This window comes from Dendrobates tinctorius, unplaced genomic scaffold (assembly GCF_039654945.1).
Source record: "Dendrobates tinctorius isolate UK_male_01 unplaced genomic scaffold, ASM3965494v1 ptg000129l, whole genome shotgun sequence".
NCBI classification, from domain to species: Eukaryota; Metazoa; Chordata; class Amphibia; order Anura; family Dendrobatidae; genus Dendrobates; species Dendrobates tinctorius.
The window spans coordinates 48,900,468-48,924,349 of NW_027361797.1; the positions used below are offsets into that span (position 1 = coordinate 48,900,468).

Below are 23,882 nucleotides of genomic sequence, written 5' to 3' on the forward strand. Positions count from 1 at the left end.
ATTTTTCATTTCCAAGATGTTGCGATTCTCATACACCCTAGAAAATTTTCAACCAAACACCAATTCTCCCGTCACCACTGACACATGAACACTCATTATTGCAGAGCATGCATGTATCTTCAGTGGTGAGAGGGGAGTAAGACTCTACCAGACAGTCGTGGTGGCAGCTTACTACAGGGAGAAAGGATTGGAAATCAAAATACTTGTCCATCTTTCTCCCAATGTCATCTGTCAACAAAACACCCTGGGTCTAGCGCCAGCAATCTACCGCTGCCCCAGTCTTTGTTGTTTGTGTGCAGCACTGACGTTGCATCGACAGCACTGCACTGCAGCCAATCACTGAGCTGAGTAGCTTTGCCCGTCTCTGCCCGTGTAGCTGGCAAGCGCAACTGAGCTCCGTGATCGGCTGCAGTGTTGTCACCGTAAAAGAAGGGTCACAGGGCAAACAGCCACGAAACACTGACCTGACTGCTGTACCAAGTTCTTCTGCCCATCAATTTGCTCATAGTTAGTTCAATTTTTTTTTTTATACAATTTTTACGGTCTGATACATGGGTTTTTAATCCTTCATGGAAACTGGTGTTTTCATATCTCATTCTATTTTGTGACCACTGCTGTCAATCTCTTAATGCATTGGTCACGTGTAGAGTTGAGCACATTTTTCAATATTCAGTTCCGATTACGATTGCCGGCGAATATTGTTTTTGCGATATTCGCCGAACACAGCAGAACGCCATTGGAGTCAATGGGAGTAGAAATGAGTAAATATGTTCGGAAACGATCATCAAACATAAATTTGGCACGACTAGGGGACCAATATGGTTCGAATATGTCATGTTCGGATTCGGTGAACATTTCCGAAGATATTCGCTCATCTCTAGTCACGTGTTGGAAGTATGGAGACCAATGGGGGATCCATACAGCATTATTATGTGGGGTGGTGGGGGATAAGTTGACTTTTTAAAAAAAAAATTTTAAAACAAGCTTCATGTCTTCTTTTTATCATGGATGGTGAACCCCATCTATGCAATCAATGTGTATAAATGCGGCACTTTTATGGCATTCTTACCTTGTAGTATCACGGTCTCTCCAGCGATGTGATTGACGGGGAACATAGCATCAAATATATCACTGCAAGAGACACAAGGGGTGTAAGTCATTAGTAAGTGAGCGGCAGGTTTACCTAATATGACAGGCTGTCTGGTGATGCAGAACGCAAGTGCGGGACGGACGACTCTTGTTTTCCTTACTAATAAAGGATCACAAGCAGTTTACACATTCGCAATGTCAATTCCCGAGCGGTTTGTGCTGATGCACAGAACTGTGAGGCATCCTGTCAACCTCAGTCATGTCACTCCGAATGCAACCGTATCCTTACGGGCTATGCTAATTTCTATCATACTTCCATGCAAACGTCAGGATAGCACCAGGCATGAGAGCGTGCTGGCACTTAACGCTGACAGCCGGAATTGTGTCAGGAGACTCCTAATAAATGAGCCATGAGCAATAACATTTTGACTGGGACCCTAAATGTCAATGTGCTATATATCTGGAGCCCGTAAATGCAATAGTTACATTGTCCTATGATCCACCGGAATTAGGGAAATATCATGCATGACTTCATTATCGGATGCCAGGTCATAGTAATAATAATAATAATAATAATAATCTTTATTTATATAGCGCCAACATATTCTGCAGCGCTTTACAGTTGAACAGTTTCAAACACAACAGTCATAAGTAACAACGTTAACAATACAATAATTAAAGCGAAATAAGACGACCCTGCTTGTGGAGCTTACAATCTACAATGAGGTGGGGGAGATACAAAGCATAGGTTTGTATTTACAATGATGTATTTACAATGACGGTCCAGCCATCTTCAGGGGGTGGGGGTTAGATGGAGATAGTGAATGGGCTACACACACACAAACATAACATGACTTTGATTACTGAATGCGATAGGCCGCTCTGAACAAATGCGTTTTGAGCGAGCGCCTAAAACTATGCAAATTGTGGATGATCCTAATATCTTGGGGTAGAGCATTCCAGAGGATTGGCGCAGCACGGGAGAAGTCTTGGAGTCGGGAGTGGGAGGTACGGATTAGGGCAGAGGTTAGTCGAAAGTCATTTTCAGAGCGCAGCGGTCGGTTAGGCCGATAGACAGAAATGAGGGAGGATGTAAGGGGGTGCCGCACTGTGGAGAGCTTTGTGGGTGAGAACAAGTACTTTGAATTGTACCCTGTAATGAATTGGCAGCCAGTGTAACGACTGGCGACGAGCGGATGCGTCTGAGTAACGATTAGCCAGATGGACAACCCTGGCTGCTGCATTAAGGATAGACTGGAGAGGGGAGAGTCGAGTGAGAGGGAGGCCAATTAATAGAGCATTACAGTAGTCCAGGCGGGAGTGGATCAGGGCGACAGTGAGAGTTTTTGTTGTTTCCATGGTGAGAAAAGGGCGGATTCTAGAGATGTTCTTTAGGTGTAAGCGGCATGAGCGGGCAAGAGATTGTATATGGGAGGTGAAGGAGAGATCGGAGTCGAACATAACACCCAGACAGCGTGCCTGCTGTCGGGGTGTTATTATGGTGCCACCCACAGAGAGGGAAATGTCAGATTTAGGGAGGTTAGTAGATGGTGGGAGCAGAAGAAGTTCAGTTTTGGAGAGGTTGAGTTTCAGATAGTGAGCAGACATGATGTTGGAGACTGCAGACAGACAGTCAGTGGCGTTCTGTAGTACAGCGGAGGTAAGGTCAGGGGATGATGTGTACAGTTGTGTGTCATCAGCATAAAGATGGTACTGAAAGCCAAATCTGCTGATGGTCTGTCCAATTGGGGCCGTATAGAGAGAGAAGAGAAGGGGGCCAAGGACTGAGCCCTGAGGTACCCCAACAGTGAGAGGAAGAGGAGATGAAGTGGAGCCAGAAAACAGAACACTGAAGGAGCGGTCGGAAAGATAGGAGGAGAACCAGGAAAGAGCAGTGTCCTTAATGCCTAGTGACTGGAGCCTAGAGAGTAGGAGAGGATGGTCAACAGTGTCGAAAGCTGCAGAAAGGTCGAGAAGAATGAGCAGAGAGTGGTCACCATTACGTTTTGCTGTCAGAAGGTCATTGGTCACTTTGATGAGTGTAGTTTCTGTCGAATGTAGGGGGCGGAAACCGGACTGTGAAGGGTCTAGGAGGGAGTGAGTGGAGAGGTAACGGGTAAGGCGTGAGTATATCAGGCGCTCCAAGAGTTTAGAGATGAAGGGGAGATTGGAGACTGGTCTGTAGTTGTTTGTGCAGGATGGGTCGAGGGTGGGTTTCTTTAGTAATGGAGTAATGATAGAGTGTTTGAAGGAGGAGGGGAAAATGCCAGAGGAGAGGGAGAGATTAAAGATTGTAGTTAGGTGAGTTGTGACGACTGGGGAGAGAGACTGGAGGAGATGTGAGGGAATGGGGTCGGTTGTGCATGTAGTCGGACGAGAAGAGGAGAGGAGCCTGGAGACTTCTTCTTCTGTGATGGGATCGAATGTGGAGAGTGAGCCAGGGGGAATGCAGGGAGGGATGGGAGTCACTGAATTTGGTGATTGGGAGCGGATTTCCTGACGGATATTGTCTATTTTCTCTATAAAGTGGGAGGCAAGGTCATCAGCGCAAATGTCTGTGATAGGGGCTTGTGCTTTTGGCCTGAGGAGGGAGTGAAAGTTGTCAAAAAGTTTCTTGGGGTTGTTGGATAGTGAGGAGATCAGGGTGGTGAAGTAGGTCTGTCTGGCGAGGTGAAGGGCAGAGTTATATGTCCTTAACATAAATTTGAAGTGTATGAAGTCTTCTGGTGTGCGTGTTTTCCTCCATAAGCGTTCAGCACACCTAGAGCATCGCTGGAGAAATCGGGTTTGCGATGTGAGCCAGGGCTGTTTCACTCTGTGTTTGGAGGTTCTGAGGGTGAGGGGAGCTACTTGGTCAAGGGTGCTTCTAAGAGTGTCATTGAAGTGATGTACAGCCAGATCAGGACAGGACAAAGAAGAGATTGGGGACAGTGATGAGTGTAGGGAGTCTGAAAGTGTATGAGGGTTAATGGCTTGTAGATTTCTGACTGAATGGTAGGTAGGAGGGTGCTGGGGTGAGCGAGGATTTGTGAGTGTAAAGGAGAGAATGTTGTGGTCAGAGAGGGGAAGCGGTGAGTTATCTATGTAGGAGATTGAGCAGAGCCGGGCGAAAACCAGGTCCAGGGTGTTACCGTCTTTGTGTGTTTCAGAGGTTGAGAGCTGAGAGAGGCCTAGAGAAGTGGTTAGTGATAGAAGCTGGGATGCAGATGTGGAAGTGGGGCTGTTAATGGGGATGTTGAAGTCTCCCAGGATAAGGGTTGGTAGTTCTGAGGACATGAAGTGCGGCAGCCAGGCAGAGAAATGGTCCAGGAAGTGGGTGGGTGAGCCTGGGGGCCGGTATATGACCGCTACTCTGAGGGAGAGGGGACGAAAGAGCCTGATGGTGTGGACTTCAAAAGAAGGGAATGAGAGTGATGGAACTGGGGGGATGACCTGGAAAGTGCATTGTGGGGACAGGAGTATGCCGACTCCACCACCAGGTCTGTTTGTCGGTCTCGGGGAATGGGAGAATTGTAAGCCACCATGGGAAATGGCAGCAGGAGAGACAGTGTCAGAATCCTGAATCCAGGTTTCCGTGAGGGCCAACAGATTCAGAGAGTTTTTCAGAAAGTAATTGTGTAGGAAAGGAAGCTTGTTGCATACAGACCGTGGACTTTAGAACTAATGGAGGAGCCCGGTTTGGGGGAAAAAATACTCGGATGATTTTGGGTGGATTATAAAATTATTTAGCAGAAATTTATGAAAAAAAATAAAAAATAAGTTGCACTTGGTTGACGGATTTCAGTGCTTTGACATTATCTGGAGGTCTGCCCTTGACTTCTATCTCCTTACAGAAGTAGATCGTACAGGAGGTCCGCTATTTCTAAAACACGCGTTAAGATGTGACAACTTTTAAAAGTTCACACTTTGCTGTGGATTTTTTTTTTTTGTTTGGCCGAAATTATTGTAAAACCGTAATGTTTGTGTCTCGATTTTGGAAAATCGCGGCAAAACGAAGAGTGACTGCAGAGAAAAAAAAAAAAAAGAAAAACAAGAGCACCAACGACGTGTGAACATGGCCAGAAGCAGTTAATCTTGAGGATTTCTTCTGAATTACTTCCTTTGGTGAATGAGACCAGGACGGCACTATCCTGTCATTTATCACTCCATCATTTTCACTTCATTCTGGCACATGACATGCAGAAAGATAGCCAGGAAAGTCTGAACAATATAGCTATCCTCATGTGGGATGTTACATTAAGGAATCCTTTTTATCGGTTGGGGCAAGAGTGGGCGATCCAATCAATTTTAGTTAAAGCATACCCAACCTTTCTCAGAAAATCTGTAGCACGTTTTTGCTTCTTTCACAAGGTAAAACGTCTTTTGTAGTACATAACAGTCTTATATGCCCAGGAACTTTTTCCTGCTCCATAATTGGTCATACACTCTTTTCCTTCATCTGTATTCTAACAGTACTATAGGTGCTGGAACTCAATTTCCCCTACTTCTCAGCCTACACTAGGAAACCGCCCCCATGAATGGTCGGTGTGTGTCATGATGTGACGGTATGAAGAAGGGAGAGGGGCCTAAAACTGTCCCTGGAACTGGGACCCTTACTATCTCTTTCTCAGAGGTACTCCTGATGGTAGAGAGGCCTGGGTCTCCAACCTTACTATTGTCTTGTTAAACACTTATCTGTCCCTTCCCCCACCCCATGAGGCATGAGACAGAAATGTAAGGGAAACAAGGCACAAAGATTGACAGGGATAACTGAAAACTACTATCATATAAAAATATTTGAAAAAGCATATACTGTAGGAATTAATAATTACAGAGTGAACAATGACCAATAGTGCAGAAATGAATAGTAAAAAATGCCCTAAACTAATGCAGGCAATCCCAGAAAAATAGAATAACAATTATCACATCATGACATCAGGGTCCACAATAAATGTAAAAAGACATACCCTCACAATGGAGCATATATATAAATAAAGTGACCACTTATCATTTGTGGAGTACCCCAACGCGTTTCCCCACAACAGCGGTTCATAAGGAGGCAAGAGAGATAGAAACGGTGTTCATCATGTCAGATATCAGGATGAGATGGCCCTGGAACTGGGACCCTGACTATCTCTCTCTCAGAGGTACTCCTGATGGTAGAGAGGCCTGGGTCTCCAACCTTACTATTGTCTTGTTAAACCCTTATCTGTCCCTTCCCCCACCCCATGAGGCATGAGACAGAAATGTAAGGGAAACAAGACACAAAGATTGACAGGGATAACTGAAAACTACTATCATATAAAAACACTCACCAAAAACTGGGAGGAAGATTGGGAAGGGGAGGAATAAACAAACTAAATAGGAATAAGGACAAGGAGATAAACACTCATGAAACTACTGCACACAGAACACTCCAGCTACTACTAGCATCTCCAACACTATACAGCTCAAAACTTCCAGGAAGATTATTTTACTGGCAAGGAAGAAATGCTCAGAGCTAGTATATGTAGGGAGAGGAAATTATATCAGTTGCTGCAGCTGATGTAATGATTTCTCCACTCAGTGAGTGATTGCTATGCTGTTCAATGGAAACAGTGTCTTGATGAAGTCTCAGTGTTTTGATTGACAGCTTGGCTGTCCAATCATGTGATGGGGCATGCTGAGCTGTCAAAGCTTTGATTGACAGCTCAGTTGTCCAATCTGTGACTGGGAGGTGTGGGACTTTCTCCAGGTGTTCGGTGTTCTGGAGATTGACCAAGCAACTTAACCGAGCAGTCTGCCCCTGATCCCTGCCAGGCGTAGTTTGTGCTTCCTTGAGAGTGTGAGCCTGATTGTGTTGTTCTGTTGCCTGACCCTTTGGACCGTGTTCTGACTATCCCTTTGTTTTGTCCTTTGGCTTTGATCCGCTATCTCTTATTATTGACCCTGGACTGTGTCCTGACTTACGCCTTTGTCTTTTCCCTTGATTATCTACGTGCTCTATTGGTACTGACCATGGAACGTCTGAATTTTCTGCCTTTCGGTCTGTTAGTGAGTAGTGACTAGCGTCACAGCTCAGAGCAACATCTTGTATGTTCCCAGCCAGTATGGAGAGAGTCCTTAACCCTTTCAGCACTCATAAAAAAGGAAATTCATTTAAAATAGGACATGAATCACACCTTCTCTAAAGATGACCTGCGATTCATTACCCGGCGTGACCTTCTAATTTCAGGTCTCCCAGGTGCACGTGACACCCTCGTGACAGTGTGTGAGTGGTTTATGCATCAGTACTTTAGACCTGTGTTGCCTCTGCTTTTTATCATGGGAGCTTGTCTGCATCCTGCAATACAGTAGTATTGTGACCCGGTGTTGGTAAGATGGCCATCTTTCAGTGATGTTTTTCGGAGGGAATTTGAGGTTCTTTTCAGTAAATTGCTAATCCTTGCTTGCAATCGCTTGTTTATGATGAACTGAAAGCCTGTTCCTTTATACATGTATATGGTATAACAGACAGGAGAGCAGGAGCAGAGAGGCAAAGCCCCGCACACTTCCTCTCGACATTTCTGCTACTCGTGATGGATTACACTTGACAACAGGCAGTTACACAGAAGGGAGCTGCAGAGACAGACACTGTGGGGTGATTTTTTTTGGGGGGGGAGAAGAAATTTTTTAAAAAAGTGCATGTCAAGTGACCATTTAAGACTCAACTGTGGTCATAGGACCCTAAAATCTAAATTTACCGTATATATTAAATATGCACTGATAAACCTTATTAATAGTTATCTTAACCATCGACTCCTTCATTGCACGCAAATATCTTTTGCATTTTCACCTTTTCCACTGGAAATCCAATTCTAAACTATTACTAAACTTCAATATCACATATCTCTCAATCTATATGCTTGTCAATAGAAGTACGTCTTAATGAGAAAAGTCTCCCGTGAGCTTCCTTGCTTCCTACTCTGTTTGGGCTTGTTAGGTAGACAGGACCTAGGGCTGAGAAAATACATTATCTCTTTATTCAGCTTCTGCTATTACATTGCAGTGACACATCAGCAGCTTTTCGAAGGCTCCCGACAGCTCACCAGTAGTCACATCTGACACATCCTTCAAGGATTTGAAATCATTCCAGAGTGAAGACTCTGAAAAGTGCTGTACTCCTTAAAATGCACCTGTCACTTACCCAATGGAAGGAGCTTTTATGCGCTCTGAACCTTATGTATGAGAGTGGAGGATAGATACATTATCTCTTTTCTGAGACTTTCGAGCTTGCAATCAAATAGGAATGATGGTTTAGGTCCTAAAGGACTCAGCTGTTATTGATCAACATGGGCCTGATTATGGGGTTATAGTGCAACATCAAGGCTTTGCTTCACATATATTAACCAATATATAGATGGGAAATAAGTCTACATTAGGAAATTGCAATTTAAAGGGGTTGTCCTACAAATAACATGTATCACCTATTGTCATGAGTATGTCACGTCCTCCTGGAAGATCTGGGGTTAGAAGATCACTACGTATTGTGAATCGCAGATCTTCCATTTGGCCTGTCTGCTTGTATTCCATATTAAACGGATTTGATTTCCTTTGGTGTTGAAGAGTTTAACGACCCTTTCTATTCTGGCCAAAAAATTGCAGCTCCATTTTTAGCTGCTTCTGATCTGGTCAATACCTCTGCCTATAAAACCTGGCCAGACCTTCTCTGTCTTGCCAGTGATAGCGTTGCTTCCTAGCTCCTTGGAGACGCTGTGCTGAATAAGAGATTGTTATTGCTACTGGAGAGTGTTGCATGCTATTTTTGGGTGTATCCTTTCCTCATTGTCCTATTTCCATTTGGATGGTACATTCCTATCCTTCCCTATATATCTCTTTACCTTGGATGAGTGTTTGTATGTTTGTTGCTGTTATTCCTATTTTGTGATTTTTGTCTTGTTACCTTATTTCTGTCTGAGGAATCACGTGGTGGGAGAGGTGACAGATTAAGGTTTAACAGGAGCATAGCAAGGTCAGAGGCTCAGGCCTCTCTACCTTCAAGAGTACCCCCAAAACAGGGATAGTTAAGGTACCAGTTCCAGAGACAGTTTGAGGTCCACCTTCCTTACCCAAGACTGTCACGGCATACCTATGCACAGGTTAAGTAATATATGATAACTGGGGGTCCGACTGATGGGTACCCCCTGTGAATGGAGCGATAGTGTATATGGATGACTATTGCTCCACTCACTGTTTATGGGAGTGGTGGTCACGCATGGCCCTATAAAAGGGAATAAAGTGTTGGTCACATTTGCAGACTACAGTTTCATTGAAGGGTCCCCAATTACCATCATTGGTGGGGGTTCCAGCAGCTATAAACCTAAATGTCATACTTTATCACCTATCCTGTCGATAAAAATATTTTAGACTGATGCAATGATCACATGAATGGCAGTCCTTGTAACACATGAAGTGCACTTGTCAACAAGAATAGGAATGGCCCTTTACTCTGGGTAAGAAATGGGGCATCCACCTGTATGACACTAATTTGTCCTAACAGTGCACTTAATTGTGTTTTTAGGGCGAAATTCTCTAGTACATACTTTTACATGGGCTGATCGGCAAACAAGCAGATCATTGACCCACGTCAATATGGTGCCAATCAGCCAATGAACGAGTAAAAAGGTTGTTTCATCCATTGACTGCATTGTTCAAGATGCCCATTAAATCATCATTGTCGGCAGCACATCGTCCAGACAATATGCATACTGAATGAGGACGGAACGATCGCAATAAGGAGCATTCTGTTCCCATACAGTTGTGTCGACCTGTGTGAACGGGGCTATAAAAGAGCAGTGATCGACTTCCATACAATCAACCCGTAAAAATGGGCCATAGGGATTCAAGTTTTCTGGTAGCAGTTTGGGAACACAACGGCACTTAGTTCTGGAGTAAAACAGTCATAAACAATTAACAGAGTTCACAAGAAAGAAAAATAGCCTTTCCTTAGCTTAAGCAAATAACAACCCAGGAAGAAAACAGTCCCTTCTGTGGGTAAGCAAATTATATGCAACGCTATCACCCAGGTAGGAATTCAGGCGCTCCTTCTCTCGGTTTGGTCAGAAATAATCAACACACTGCAGCTCCCACATGTTAGACACACCTGAGCCACTTCACGCGGTTTATGTAGAACCCGGACGGGAATGTATGGGAGCGAACTTCCCCACCCAAATTCTTTTGGTCGCTCTTAAATCCCGGACCCAAAATTCAGTCCCAATAAAAGCCTTCTCAGCAACTTACCGTTGCTGGAGCCTTCAATTCCGGGACTTAATTCACTGAGGCCAGCCAACTCGGTGGCACATACCTGCTATTCAGAACTTTTCCTCCTCCTCCATTACAGCAAAACCCTAAATAAGAGCTAAAACCGCAACGACACGAAACTTTATAGAGGGAACACACCATGTAACTGAAATAGAAGGTGTAAGAGGGTTGATGGGGAAACCCAAAGACTAAAGCAAGATATGCAAGATCACTCTTCCCAAATATTTGCCCTGGATCCATGCTGTACTGTAAACTATGGCACTTGGTCATGTCAATCAAGCCTTAGCCATGCTACACCATACTATAAATACGTGCAAACAGAATATCATTATGAAAGTCTTCCCCGGAGTCCAGCATTATAAATCAGGCAGAGTTGATGAATCTGAATAGTCTGATACACAGATGTGTCCACCCTCTCAAGATATGCCATAAATGTGTGATAGAAGCAGCACTTGGCGAACCAAGGAGTGTGGAGTCCTCGGCGCTTACAAAGCCCACTCTGCCCAGATTTCCATTTGCGTCAACCACCAAACGTGTAGGGCGGACGTCTTTCCATTACGTGTATGGTGCAAGCTGAGGAGCTATACACACTCCATAGATGCATCTGGCCTGCATCCGTGTGTGGAGCAGGCTCAGCTCCTGATCCCGTTCCATACACCGGCACCCAGTGTGGGACACACTGGAAATCTAGGGGTGTATTGAAGGATCTTCTGGTACCGGAATCATTTTTACAACCTAGATATAACTTTGATGTATCAGAAATGCTCATACTTGTGCTATGAACGCTTCTGTCTGGACTACTGCTGAGACACGTCTGTCAATGCTTTACATATTATGCATATGTTCTTAAGACACATGCCTCAAGTGACTGATGTATTTGGCGAGAACCCATGGAATAAGATATTTGGACACTTTATTACCCAAACAGGGTATCCATAAGAATGATGCGTGTTCAGGGTGGAGTGGCCAATGGGCACCCAATGCCGTGACTGGCACCAAATTCAACCACGTCAATTTAGATGCGGAGGTAAATATAAGTCTATGTTAGATGTGGAGCTCGAGGGCAGAGAAAAATATTGTATATTCAGCGCAGCAAGCCCAAACATGCACAAGGCTTCCTAGACAGAGAAATCACAGGGAGCTCAGGTCACTGACGGGCAAAGGAGTCAACCCATAGGGCAAAGGAGTCAACCAACCCATAGGGCAAAGGAGTCAACCCATAGGGCAAAGGAGTCAACCCACAGGGCAAAGGAATAACCAAAATCAAATGCACTAACCAAAACCTGGCAGCTCATCACGCCACCATATTAAGTATTAGAAATAAAATTCCAAGTGGGGTCAAAATTGAACAAAATAAAAAATAAATAAAAAACCGAAAAACAAATTTTGCCATTTTTTGTTGGGTTTTATTTTTACGACATTCACTACGCGATAACTTTATTTTGCGTGTCAATACGCTTTATATTGTCAGAATGTTTTTTAAGTACTTAGAAAACTAAATTACAAAAATTTGGTTTCAGCCACCATTTTCTAAGAGTCATAACTTTTTTTTAAAGTTTTTCTGTTGACAGACTTGTCTCAGGATTCTTTTTTATGATTTATACTGTATGACTGTAAAACTGACGATCAGCTATGACGCCAAGTCACAGGAGGTCAATATCATCAAGGACTTAATCAGTTTGAGTGTTTTGGGGGGGATTTGTTTTTTTTTTTCTCCAGAAACACTGCCACCTTCATCTGGTATTGCAAATTGAGTCAGCCACCAAAAAGACATGAAGGTGTGTACCTATGTCAAATTAAGTCATAAACCAGCCATATTTCATGATTCTTCACTTTATACAGTGGCTTGCAAACATATTCACCTCTCTTACCATTTTTCATGTTTTGCTACCTCACAACTTGGAATTTCCCTTTTTTTTGAGGGTCTGCATCAGCTGCTGTAAAGAACATGCCTACAACTGTGAACATGTGGTTTTCTTTTTATTGTGAAGCAAATAACAAATGAGACAAAATAACTGAAAACTTCAGTGTGCATAACTAATAATATTAATAATAATATTCACCCCCCTAAAGTCTGTACTTTGTAGAGACTCCTTTTGCAGCAATTACAGCTGTAAGTCACTTCGGATAAGTCTCTATGAGCTTTCTACGTTACCATTGGGATTTTTGCCCATTCCTCAAGGGAAAACTGCTTCCCCTCGACTCAAACGATTTTCCCTAACTCTGCTGCCAAAAAACATCCCAACAGCACCATGTTTCACTCTGGGGAAGGTGTTTTTGGGCTGATAAGCTGTGTTGGTTTGGCGCCAGACATAGAGTTTACCTTTGTAGCCAAAAAGTTCAATTTTGCTCTCATCTGACCACAGTACCTTCCTCCATACATTTGGGGATTCTCCCACATGTCTTTTGGCAAACTCTAAATGAGCCTTACAATTTTTGTATGTAAGTAAACGCTTTTTTCTCTCCTCTCTTCCATAAAGGGCACCTCTATGGAGTGTACGGCTTATTGTGGCCATGTGGACAGACTCCAGTCTCTGCTTGGGAACTCTGCAGCTCCTTCAGGGTTACCTTTGGTCTCAGTGCTGCCTCTCTGATTAAGGCCCTACTTGACCGGGCTGAGAGTTTTGGTGGGCGCCCTCTCTTGGCAGGTTTGTCGTGGTATCATGTTCTTTTCATGTGATGATAATGGATTTGATGGTGCTCTGGGGATCATCAGATATTGGGATATTTTTTATAACCCAACCCTGACTTGTTCTTCTGAACAACTTTGACCCTGACTTCTTTGGAGATCTCCTTGGTCTTCATGGTGGTGTTTGGAGATCTCCTTGGTCTTCATGGTGGTGTTTGGAGATCTCCTTGGTCTTCATGGTGGTGTTTGGAGATCTCCTTGGTCTTCATGGTGGTGTTTGGTTAGTGTCGCCTCTTGTTAATGGTGTTGCCGCCTCTGTGGCCTTTCAGAAAAGGTAAAGTGTGTACACTGACAGACGTGTGACACTTAGATTGCACACAGGGGGACGTCCTGTCACTAAGCATGTGACTTATGAAGGGAATTGCTAGCACCAGAATATTTTAGGGGAGTCATAGCCAGGGCTGTGAAGTCGGAGTCGGTGCTCATTTTGGTGGAGTCGGAGTCAGTATAAAATGGACCGACTCCTAAAATATATAATAAATTGGGTACAGTAGTTCAATGCAGAATGTGCAGCATATTTTTTCATAGGAATTTGGGAAAGTTATGAAATGTCCTATAAATGGCTGTTCTATTCCTGATCTAAGGCTACATTCACACAAGAACAGGTTCTTGCTATTGTAACGGACAATGCTTCAAACATGATAAGTGCAATTAAACTGATGAATGAGAGTAATGAACAACAGCTAGAAGAACATTTAGGATTCAGTATGTTTCAGATGGAAGGCCACAGAGCTGTTCATGTAACTGAGGAACAAACAGATATTACAACAGAAGAACAGCAAAATTATACTTTAGAAATAGATGATCTTGTTGAAGCTGCTTCCAAACACTTTCATATTCATCACATGCGCTGTGTTGTGCACACACTGCAGCTGGCAATAAGAGATAGTCTGCAAGATGGACATGCTGGAAATCTAATTGGAAAAGTGAGGAAATTGGTTATTGCCGCCAGAACCCCTAAAATTGATTCCATCTTGAAGAGATGTGCTGGGAAAGGGGCAATTGTCGATCAAGCCACTCGGTGGGGCAGCACTTATTTAATGATTGAGCGATTGTTTGAACTACAACCGTTTCTTATAGATATGACGAACCCTCAGGTAACCCTAAATGAAGGTCAATGGACAAAGGTGGCTGAATTGAAGGAATTGCTTAATCACCCATTTACAGTGACTAAAAAATTACAAGCTGAGGATTTAACTCCTGGCATTTTCATAAGGGAGTGGAAGAACTTGCTATTTTGCCTGTCCCAAAGAGGAGGTTTAATCGCAGATGGCATTTCTGCTTCAATGAAACGGAGAGAGACACAGCTATTGGAAAATAAAATTTTTCTGGCAGCTGTTTATGCGGACCCAAGTCATCGTATACCGCTGGATGATCAACAGCTTACTAAAGGAAAAGAAGCTCTGACTGAGGTAGCAGTTAGGATGAGTGGCCTACATGAGGACTGCCAGGCGCAAGAGGACTTGGGTCCTGACAGTGCTACTGCTGCCATATCTTCATCCTCATCAGATGAGGAGTTTGACTTTGACAAGAATTTGGATGACATGGAGCAGGCAAAGCGTTGCCGCAAGGAAAAAGATTTCACTCCGTCTCCTATAGCAAGCAGATTGACCATATTTCAGCAAAATGTTTCACTTGCTCTCAAAGAAATAGAAAAATTCAACCGTTCATCAAAACTGACTGTGCATGAGGCAATTCCTTTATACTTGGAAATTGTTAGAGATGTTGCCCATGTGGTTACGGCTTTGCCTCCAACCCAAGTTAGTGCAGAGAGGTTGTTCTCTGGCCTTAAAATTATTAGGTCAGATTTGAAGTAATCTATGAAGAAGGATCTGATGGAGGCAATTCTATTTCTTAGAACAAATTCATAGACTGCACAAATGTTATATACCGTATATACTCGAATATAAGTCGAGATTTTCAGCCCAAAAAATTGGGCTGAAAGTCCCCCTCTCGTCTTATATTCGAGTCATATACACCGGGGGGTCGGAGGGGGAGCGGGGGTGTCAGGTCATACTTACCCGTCCTGACGCTGTGTCTTGAGCCCCCAGCTTCTCCCCGTGCTCTCTCTTCCTGCCTTCAGCGGTCACGTGGTGCCACTCATTAAAACTCATGAATATGCGCATATTCATGAGTTTTAATGAGCGGTACCACATGACCGCTGAAGGCAGGAAGAGAGAGCGCGGAGAAGCTGGGGGCTCAAGACACAGCGTCAGGACGGGTAAGTATAGCGATTCTCACCTGTCCTGCGTCCATGGCTGCTGTCTGTGTCTGTCATCGGTCAGTGACTTCAGACAGCAGAGGGCGCGGTGACGTGGTTAGTGCGCGCCGCGCCCCCTGCAGTCTGAACGTCACTGACTGATGACGTGCAGATAGCTGGGAGCAGCCATGGACGCAGGACAGGTGAGAATCTGACACCCAGCGACGGAGAGGTGAGTATGTCATTTTTTTATTTTTACATGCAGCAGCATGGGGGCAGCATTTGGGGGAATCATCTATGGAGCTTCTTATGGGGGCAGCATATGGGGGGCATAATCTAAGGAGCTTCTTATGGGGGCAGCATATGGGGGGCATAATCTAAGGAGCTTCTTATGGGGGCAGCATATGGGGGAATAATCTATGGAGCTTCTTCTGGGGACACCATATGGGGGAATAATCTATGGAGCATTTCCCACCCAAGACTTATACTCGAGTCAATAAGTTCTCCCAGTTTTTTGTGGCAAAATTAGGGTGGGTCGACTTATACTCGGATCGACTTATACTCGAGTATATATGGTAGTTAGTTATTTATGTTTTTGTTGAAAACTGTTTTTTGCCACTTACATAGTTTATTACATAATATTATATATATTTACAGTATATTTACAGTATATATATATACATACATACTATATATACACTCACTGGCCACTTTATTAGGTACACCTGTCCAACTGTGTGTTAAGACTTAATTTCTAATCAGCCAATCACATGGCGGCAACTCAGTGCATTTAGGCATGTAGACATGGTCAAGACAATCTCCTGCAGTTCAAACCGAGCATCAGTATGGGGAAGAAAGGTGATTTGAGTGCCTTTGAACGTGGCATGATTGTTGGTGCCAGAAGGGCTGGTCTGAGTATTTCAGAAACTGCTGATCTACTGGGATTTTCACGCACAACCATCTCTAGGGTTTACAGAGAATGGTCCGAAAAAGAAAAAAAATCCAGTGAGCGGCAGTTCTGTGGCCGGAAATGCCTTGTTGATGCCAGAGGTCAGAGGAGAATGGGCAGACTGGTTCGAGCTGATAGAAAGGCAACAGTGACTCAAATTGCCACCCGTTACAACCAAGGTAGGCAGAAGAGCATCTCTGAACGCACAGTGCGTCGAACTTTGAGGCAGATGGGCTACAGCAGCAGAAGACCACACCGGGTACCACTCCTCTCAGCTAAGAACAGGAAACTGAGGCTACAATTTGCACAAGCTCATCGAAATTGGACAGTAGAAGATTGGAAAAACGTTGCCTGGTCTGATGAGTCTCGATTTCTGCTGCGACATTCGGATGGTAGGGTCAGAATTTGGCGTAAACAACATGAAAGCATGGATCCATCCTGCCTTGTATCAACGGTTCAGGCTGGTGGTGGTGGTGTCATGGTGTGGGGAATTTTTTCTTGGCACTCTTTGGGCCCCTTGGTACCAATTGAGCATCGTTGCAACGCCACAGCCTACCTGAGTATTGTTGCTGACCATGTCCATCCCTTTATGACCACAATGTACCCAACATCTGATGGCTACTTTCAGCAGGATAATGCGCCATGTCATAAAGCTCGAATCATCTCAGATTGGTTTCTTGAACATGACAATGAGTTCACTGTACTCAAATGGCCTCCTCAGTCACCAGATCTCAATCCAATAGAGCATCTTTGGGATGTGGTGGAACGGGAGATTCGCATCAGGGATGTGCAGCCGACAAATCTGCGCCAACTGTGTGATGCCATCATGTCAATATGGTCCAAAATCTCTGAGGAATGCTTCCAGCACCTTGTTGAATCTCTGCCACGAAGAATTGAGGCAGTTCTGAAGGCAAAAGGGGGTCCAACCCGTTACTAGCATGGTGTACCTAATAAAGTGGCCAGTGAGTGTATATGTAATTGATATTACATAGTGTATTACATATTTACAATTTATTACAGTTTTTTGTGTTCTAAAGTTGTATTCCAATAAATAGATATTATGTTCTATCTAAATATCTTGATTATTGTATCATAAAAATGATTACAGTCATGGCCAAAAGTATTGACACCCCTGCAATTCTGTCAGATAATATTCAGTTTCTTCCTGAAAATGATTGCAAACACAAATTCTTTGGTATTATTATCTTCATTTAATTTGTCTTAAATGAAAAAACACAAAAGAGAATGAAGCAAAAGGCAAAACATTGATCATTTCACACAAAACTCCAAAAATGGGCCGGACAAAAGTATTGGCACCCTCAGCCTAATACTTGGTTGCACAACCTTTAGCCAAAATAACTGCGACCAACCGCTTCCGGTAACCATCAATGAGTTTCTTACAATGCTCTGCTGGAATTTTAGACCATTCTTCTTTGGCAAACTACTCCAGGTCCCTGATATTTGAAGGGTGCCTTCTCCAAACTGCCATTTTTAGATCTCTCCTCAGGTGTTCTATGGGATTCAGGTCTGGACTCATTGCTGGCCACCTTAGAAGTCTCCAGTGCTTTCTCTCAAACCATTTTCTAGTGCTTTTTGAAGTGTGTTTTGGGTTATTGTCCTGCTGGAAGACCCATGACCTCTGAGGTAGACCCAGCTTTCTCACACTGGGCCCTAAATTATGCTGCAAAATTTGTTGGTAGTCTTCTGACTTCATAATGCCATGCACACGGTCAAGCAGTCCAGTGCCAGAGGCAGCAAAGCAACCCCAAAACATCAGGGAACCTCCGCCATGTTTGACTGTAGGGACCGTGTACTTTTCTTTGAATGCCTCTTTTTTGATGCTTTTGCCCTAAAAGCTCTACTTTTGTCTCATCTGACCAAAGAACATTCTTCCAAAATGTTTTAGGCTTTTTCAGGTAAGTTTTGGCAAACTCCAGCCTGGCTTTTTTATGTCTCGGGGTAAGAAGTGGAGTCTTCCTGGGTCTCCTACCATACAGTCCCTTTTCATTCAGATGCCGACGGATAGTACGGGTTGACACCGTTGTACCCTCGGACTGCAGGGCAGCTTGAACTTGTTTGGATGTTAGTGGAGGTTCTTTATCCAACATCTGCACAATCTTGCGTTGAAATCTCTTGTCAATTTTTCTTTTCCGGCCACATCTAGGGAGGTTAGTCACAGTGCCGTGGGCTTTAAACTTCTTGATGACGCTGCGCACGGTAGACACAGGAACATTCAGGTCTTTGGAGATGGACTTGTAGCCTTGAGATTGCTCATGCTTCCTCACAATTTGGTTTCTCAAGTCCTCAGACAGTTCTTTGGTCTTCTTTCTTTTCTCCATGCTCAATGTGGTACACACAAGGACACAGGACAGAGGTTGAGTCAACTTTAATCCATGTCAACTGGCTGCAAGTGTGATTTAGTTATTGCCAACACCGGTTAGGTGCCACAGGTAAGTTACAGGTGCTGTTAATTACACAAATTAGAGAAGCATCACATGATTTTTCGCACAGTGCCAATACTTTTGTCCACCCTCTTTTTTATGTTTGGTGTGGAATTATATCCAATTTGGCTTTAGGACAATTCTTTTTGTGTTTTTTCATTTAAGACAAATTAAATGAAGATAATAATACCAAAGAATTTGTGTTTGCAATCATTTTCAGGAAGAAACTGAGCATTATATGACAGAATTGCAGGGGTGTCAATACTTTTGGCCATGACTGTACATGTCTGATGTTCACATTGCACTACAATAAATTTTTCACTTAAATATAAGCAATATATGTTGGAGTCGGAGTCGGTGTAAGGGAAATTGAGGAGTCGGAGTCACAGGTTTGGCTTACTGACTCCACAGCGCTGGTCATTGCAAAAGGGGTGAATACATATGCACATACCAATTTTTAGTAATTTGATTCCATAAATGTAATTTATGCCCATACTTTGTCCATTTCATTTCACCAACTAATTAGTGCTGATGCATCACACACAAATCAATTACAAATATATATAACCACAGGTTGTAATGTAACAAAATAGGAAAGCCAAAGGGATGAATACTTTTATAAGTCACTGTATTTGTTTTGTTTTTCTTTTATTTATGGGCAAATTATCTCATTATATTTAGGAGTACATTGTCATGTAGATAGATAAATAGACCTATCTATTATCTATCGATAGATCTATAGATAGATAATACAGGGTGGGCCATTTATATGGATACACCTAAATAAAATGGGAATGGCTGGTGATATCAACTTCCTGTTCGTGGCACATTAGTATATGGGAGGGGGGAAACTTTTCAAGATGGGTGGTGACCATGGTGGCCATTTTGAAGTCGGCGATTTTGGATCCAACTTTATTTTTTTCAGTGGGAAGAGGGTCATGTGACACAGCAAACTTAAATGGGCAGCACTTTGAACACATTTTATAAGTGGTCATAAACTTGTAATAACTCATGAAAGAATAAAGTTACGATAAAATCAAGCACACCATTGTTTCTCTTGTGAAATTCTCAATAAGTTTGATGTGTCACATGACCCTCTTCCCATTGGAAAAAATAAAGTTGGATCCACCCTGTAGATAGATAGATGATAGCTAATAGATACATAAGGATAGATAATAGATAGCTAGATAGGTAACAGATGATAGATAGACAATAGATAGTTAGATAATATATATAGATAGATGATAGATAGATAGATAATAGATAGATACATAGATAGATAGATGCAGCAGAGCACCACATTGTCATTGTCATTTCTTCTATACTTTGATGGATAATATCCGACATGAAGCCTTTCCCGCCACAACCTTTATGAATTGGGCAGGAAGTGACTATTCCTTTCTCCCGCTGACAGATCGGGCTGCTGGCAATTTGCAATTTACTATTTTTTCTATGAATTCTGCATTCTGGGCACCGCTCTGTCCTCAGACGTCACGTTCCTTGTCTCCTTCAGCAGCTCCTCAGACCTAGCCATGTCAAAATTCCTTTCACAATCGGAGGTCACAGACACGAAGACCCCTGGGTTCAAATTGGGTAAAAATATGTTATAAAAAAATGTTCTTCACAGAGCAAGATGTTCCAGATATTTCATGTTGGAGCCTGCTCACGTTGATGCATGAGATGTTAAAATGGCAGCTCTGAAATATGCCGCTCTAGGGAGTCTATACACTTGCAATACCCTTCCTGGCTCTCGGCCATAAGACCTGAGCCTAATCCTCTCAGATGTGATCAGGTTTCCTCCTATTCTTGATCTGCTTCAGACAATGTGAAAAAAAAATCACTTTAACTTGATCCATAAACATAACTTCCACATGTTCACGAGGAAAGCAGGGGCCTTTGTGAACAAATGACACCCAATACCCGCACATGACAATACACGTATTAATGGGACATGATTTCAGTTTGATTTTATCTTTTTTACCTCTCTATGACTGACATTTAAAGGTACAATACACTTCTCCGTAGAGTCACCCAGTGTTGGGTCATTACAGCTCAGTAATATCAGAAGTTTACACTTTTGAGTAAGCCCCTTAAAGAGCATGTGAAGTGCAAAGCGTTACAGCTGCCCATTCAAGTCCCATAGCCACACCCCTTATTACAGGACACGCCTACTCTACCCTTCTGCCATGCCCTCCCACAGAACCTTGTCCAAGCTCCAGCATCCTCACAGAAGGAATGACGTTTTATCCTAGGATTTCACGATACTTGATTGAATCCATCTTGCCCTCTACACGCTGCAAATTTCCAAAGCAGCCCCTGAGCATCACCAAGCCACCTCCATCATTCACTGTGTAAATAACTGAGCTACTGCCATGCTTCACTGTAGACTACACTCAGCCACCGCCATTCTTCGCTGTAGAAATCACTAAGGCATAACCATGCTTCACTGTAGAAACCACTGAGCCACCACCATTCTTCACTGTAGACATCACTGAGCCAGCACCATGCTTCACTGTAGACATCACTAAGCTACCACCATGCTTCACTGTAGGCATCAATGAGACTCCACCATGCTTTACTGTAGATATTACTGAGCCACCACCATGCTTCACTGTAGACATCACTCAGCCTCCACCGTGCTTCACTGTAGACTTCACTCAGACACCATCATGTTTCACTGTAGACTTCACTCAGACACCACCATGCTTCGGGTAGACTTTACTCAGGCACCACCATGCTTCACTGTAGAAATCAATGAGGCATCACCATGCTTCACTGTAGAAATCACTGAGCCACCAACATTCTTCACTGTAGACATCACTCAGCCACCACCATGCTTCACTGTAGACATCACTGAGGACTGCCATGCTGCACTGTAAGCAGGGTGTTCTTTTTCCTGTATGCTTCAATCTTCGTTCTCCATACAGGCCACTGATCGATAAGATTGAAAAGTTCCAAATTTCTTTCCAACTCCACAGAATAGAATCCTCAAACATCTGCGGCTTCTTTGCATTGTTTTAAGCATATTGAAGCCAACTACTCTTGTGCTTTTTGAACAGCATTTGTGAAATTGTGGAGTTCAGGCATGGAAACCTTCAGTGACTAGTTTGTGCCTTCACTGGAAGGCTTGTGACTACCTGCCTCTTAAGCCATCTGGTGGCAACCAGTGACAGCTTCATTCTGCTACATCCAGGTATTGTACCAGTGTTCTTATAACTTTGAACTTGTGACTAGAGAAGGGCAAACGCGAACAGTAAAGTTCAGCATCCATACCAAGCACTTACTGTTCAGGCACGGACACGAAACACGGACTTCACCAGGAAGTCCGTGTTACTGTTCGGGGTCGGCTGCCCGAACACTGAGTATTTGTCTTATAGACACCTCTCCATTACTAATCCGTGAGCTTGATGTTACCATACAATACAAAGGTGATATCAACCCCACAAATATTACCCCACTTGCCACAGCTATAGGGCAAGTGGGAAGAGCCGGGCTAAGCACCAGAATTGGTGCATCTTATAGATGCGCCTTTTCTGGGTGGCTGCGGGCTGCTATTTTTAGGCTGGGGGGGAAATATCCATGGTCCCTAACTAGCGTGAAAATACCAACCCCAGCTGTCTGCTTTAGCAAGGCTGGTTGTCAAAAATGAGGGGGGATCCGACGCTGTTTTTTTAAATTATTTATTTAAATAATGAAAAAATACAGCATGGGGACCCCTCTAGTCTTGATAACCAGCCTTGCTGAAGCTGATAGCTTAAGGTTGCAGCCCCCAGCAATGAGTTTTGCCTGGCTGGTTATCAAAAAAACAGGGAAACCCAAGCCGTTTTTTTATTTATTTATTTACAGAGCAGGAGCTGGTGTCATGATCTCAGTGCGGGTTTGACTCGCACACGTGCGGTTAATGTTTGGAACCAGTGCTGATGACTGGCATTTCTGGGGTTAAAGGTTGTGATCCCGGTGCAGGCTTACCTGCACACCTGGGGCTATGATTGTGGCCTCTCCCTGGTTCTGGGGGAGGCTTCTTATAGCCTCAGGACGCTCCCATCCCTGTCAGTTATACTCTTGCCCTTGGCATTGTGTGGTGACCCCTGAGTGTGTTTGTGCTGTGTTCTGGTTACTTGATTCTCTGTGTATGACTCGGTCTGTTCCCTGGATATCGCTTTGGATTCTGCCTGGTACCTTATATGTCTGTTTGGTTTTGATCTCTGCTTGGCCCTGATTATCCGCTCTGTCTCCTCCCTGGTACTGTACTGTGATCCTGTGTATGACCTTTGGCTTTGTCTGACCTCCCATCTGTTTATCTCTCCTGTACCTCGCTGGTCTGTACTGTGCATAACCTCTGCTTTGCTTGGACTCTGAGTTCTCTTCCTTCTCTGTGTGCAGGACGCTAAGCCCCGCCCCCTTGCAGTCACATGACCATTCACATGACCATAGGTCCTATGCTGGCTTCCTAAACTTCAGCATCCACAGGTCCTGTGCATCGGTACTTTCTGGCTGTACCTGACCCCGGTACCCCTACATTGCGGGTGAGTCACTGCTCAGCGGAGGCTGCACGCCGGCGCTGACACTCAGGACACGCGCACTGGCTCAGTGAGCAAGTACAGTGCGGTGTTCCTGACATTATAACTGACAATTTCAGTTTTTTTTTTTCTTCAGAAAAAAAAAAAAAAAAGTGTGTGTTATCCTCATGGATCCCATACAAGCCTTGTCTGATCAGGTCAAGCACCTGACCCAAATGTTCCATAAGCTCAATGTGGAACAACGCACGATGGCCCAGACCCAGCAACAGTTGGTAGTTACTGTGCAGGAGGCTGTCGATGCAGGGGCTTCTAGTTCTGGGGGTAGGGATGTGTCATTAGCGTCCCCCGAATCTCCGGTCAAATTGCCAGACTTTTTCTCAGGGGACAAAAAGGAGTTCAGGTCTTTCAGAGAAGGATGCAAGCTTTTTTTTTCTCTAAGGCCCCGCTCCTCCGGGGATGAGTTCCAGAGGGTGGGGGTCATTATTTCCCTACTTCGGGGGGCTCCGCAAGCATGGGCTTTCTCTCTGTCTTCCTCTGCTCCTGAACGTATGTCAGTGAACGCATTCTTTGAGGCCCTCGGGCACATTTATGATGAACCTGACCGAGTGCGATTGGCAGAGGATATGTTGATGAGTGTCTGTCAGGGGAAACATTCAGCTGAGTGGTTTTGTTCTGAGTTCCGCCGCTGGGCGGCAGAGGTCTCTTGGAGCGACGCCGCACTCCGAAGACTCTTTCG

The 23,882-nt window shown here is 43.9% G+C and overlaps 1 protein-coding gene across 3 annotated transcripts in view; it reads right to left on the reverse strand.

Annotated features, from left to right (window-relative positions):
• Positions 1-23,882, reverse strand: part of PRKAR1B (protein kinase cAMP-dependent type I regulatory subunit beta) — a 182,502-nt gene that overhangs the window by 70,396 nt on the left and 88,224 nt on the right. For all 3 annotated transcript variants that reach the window (XM_073543099.1, XM_073543100.1, XM_073543102.1), the window contains one exon: positions 1,070-1,131. In XM_073543099.1, the coding sequence (XP_073399200.1) occupies positions 1,070-1,131 (62 nt within the window). The remainder of the gene's footprint in view (positions 1-1,069; positions 1,132-23,882) is intronic.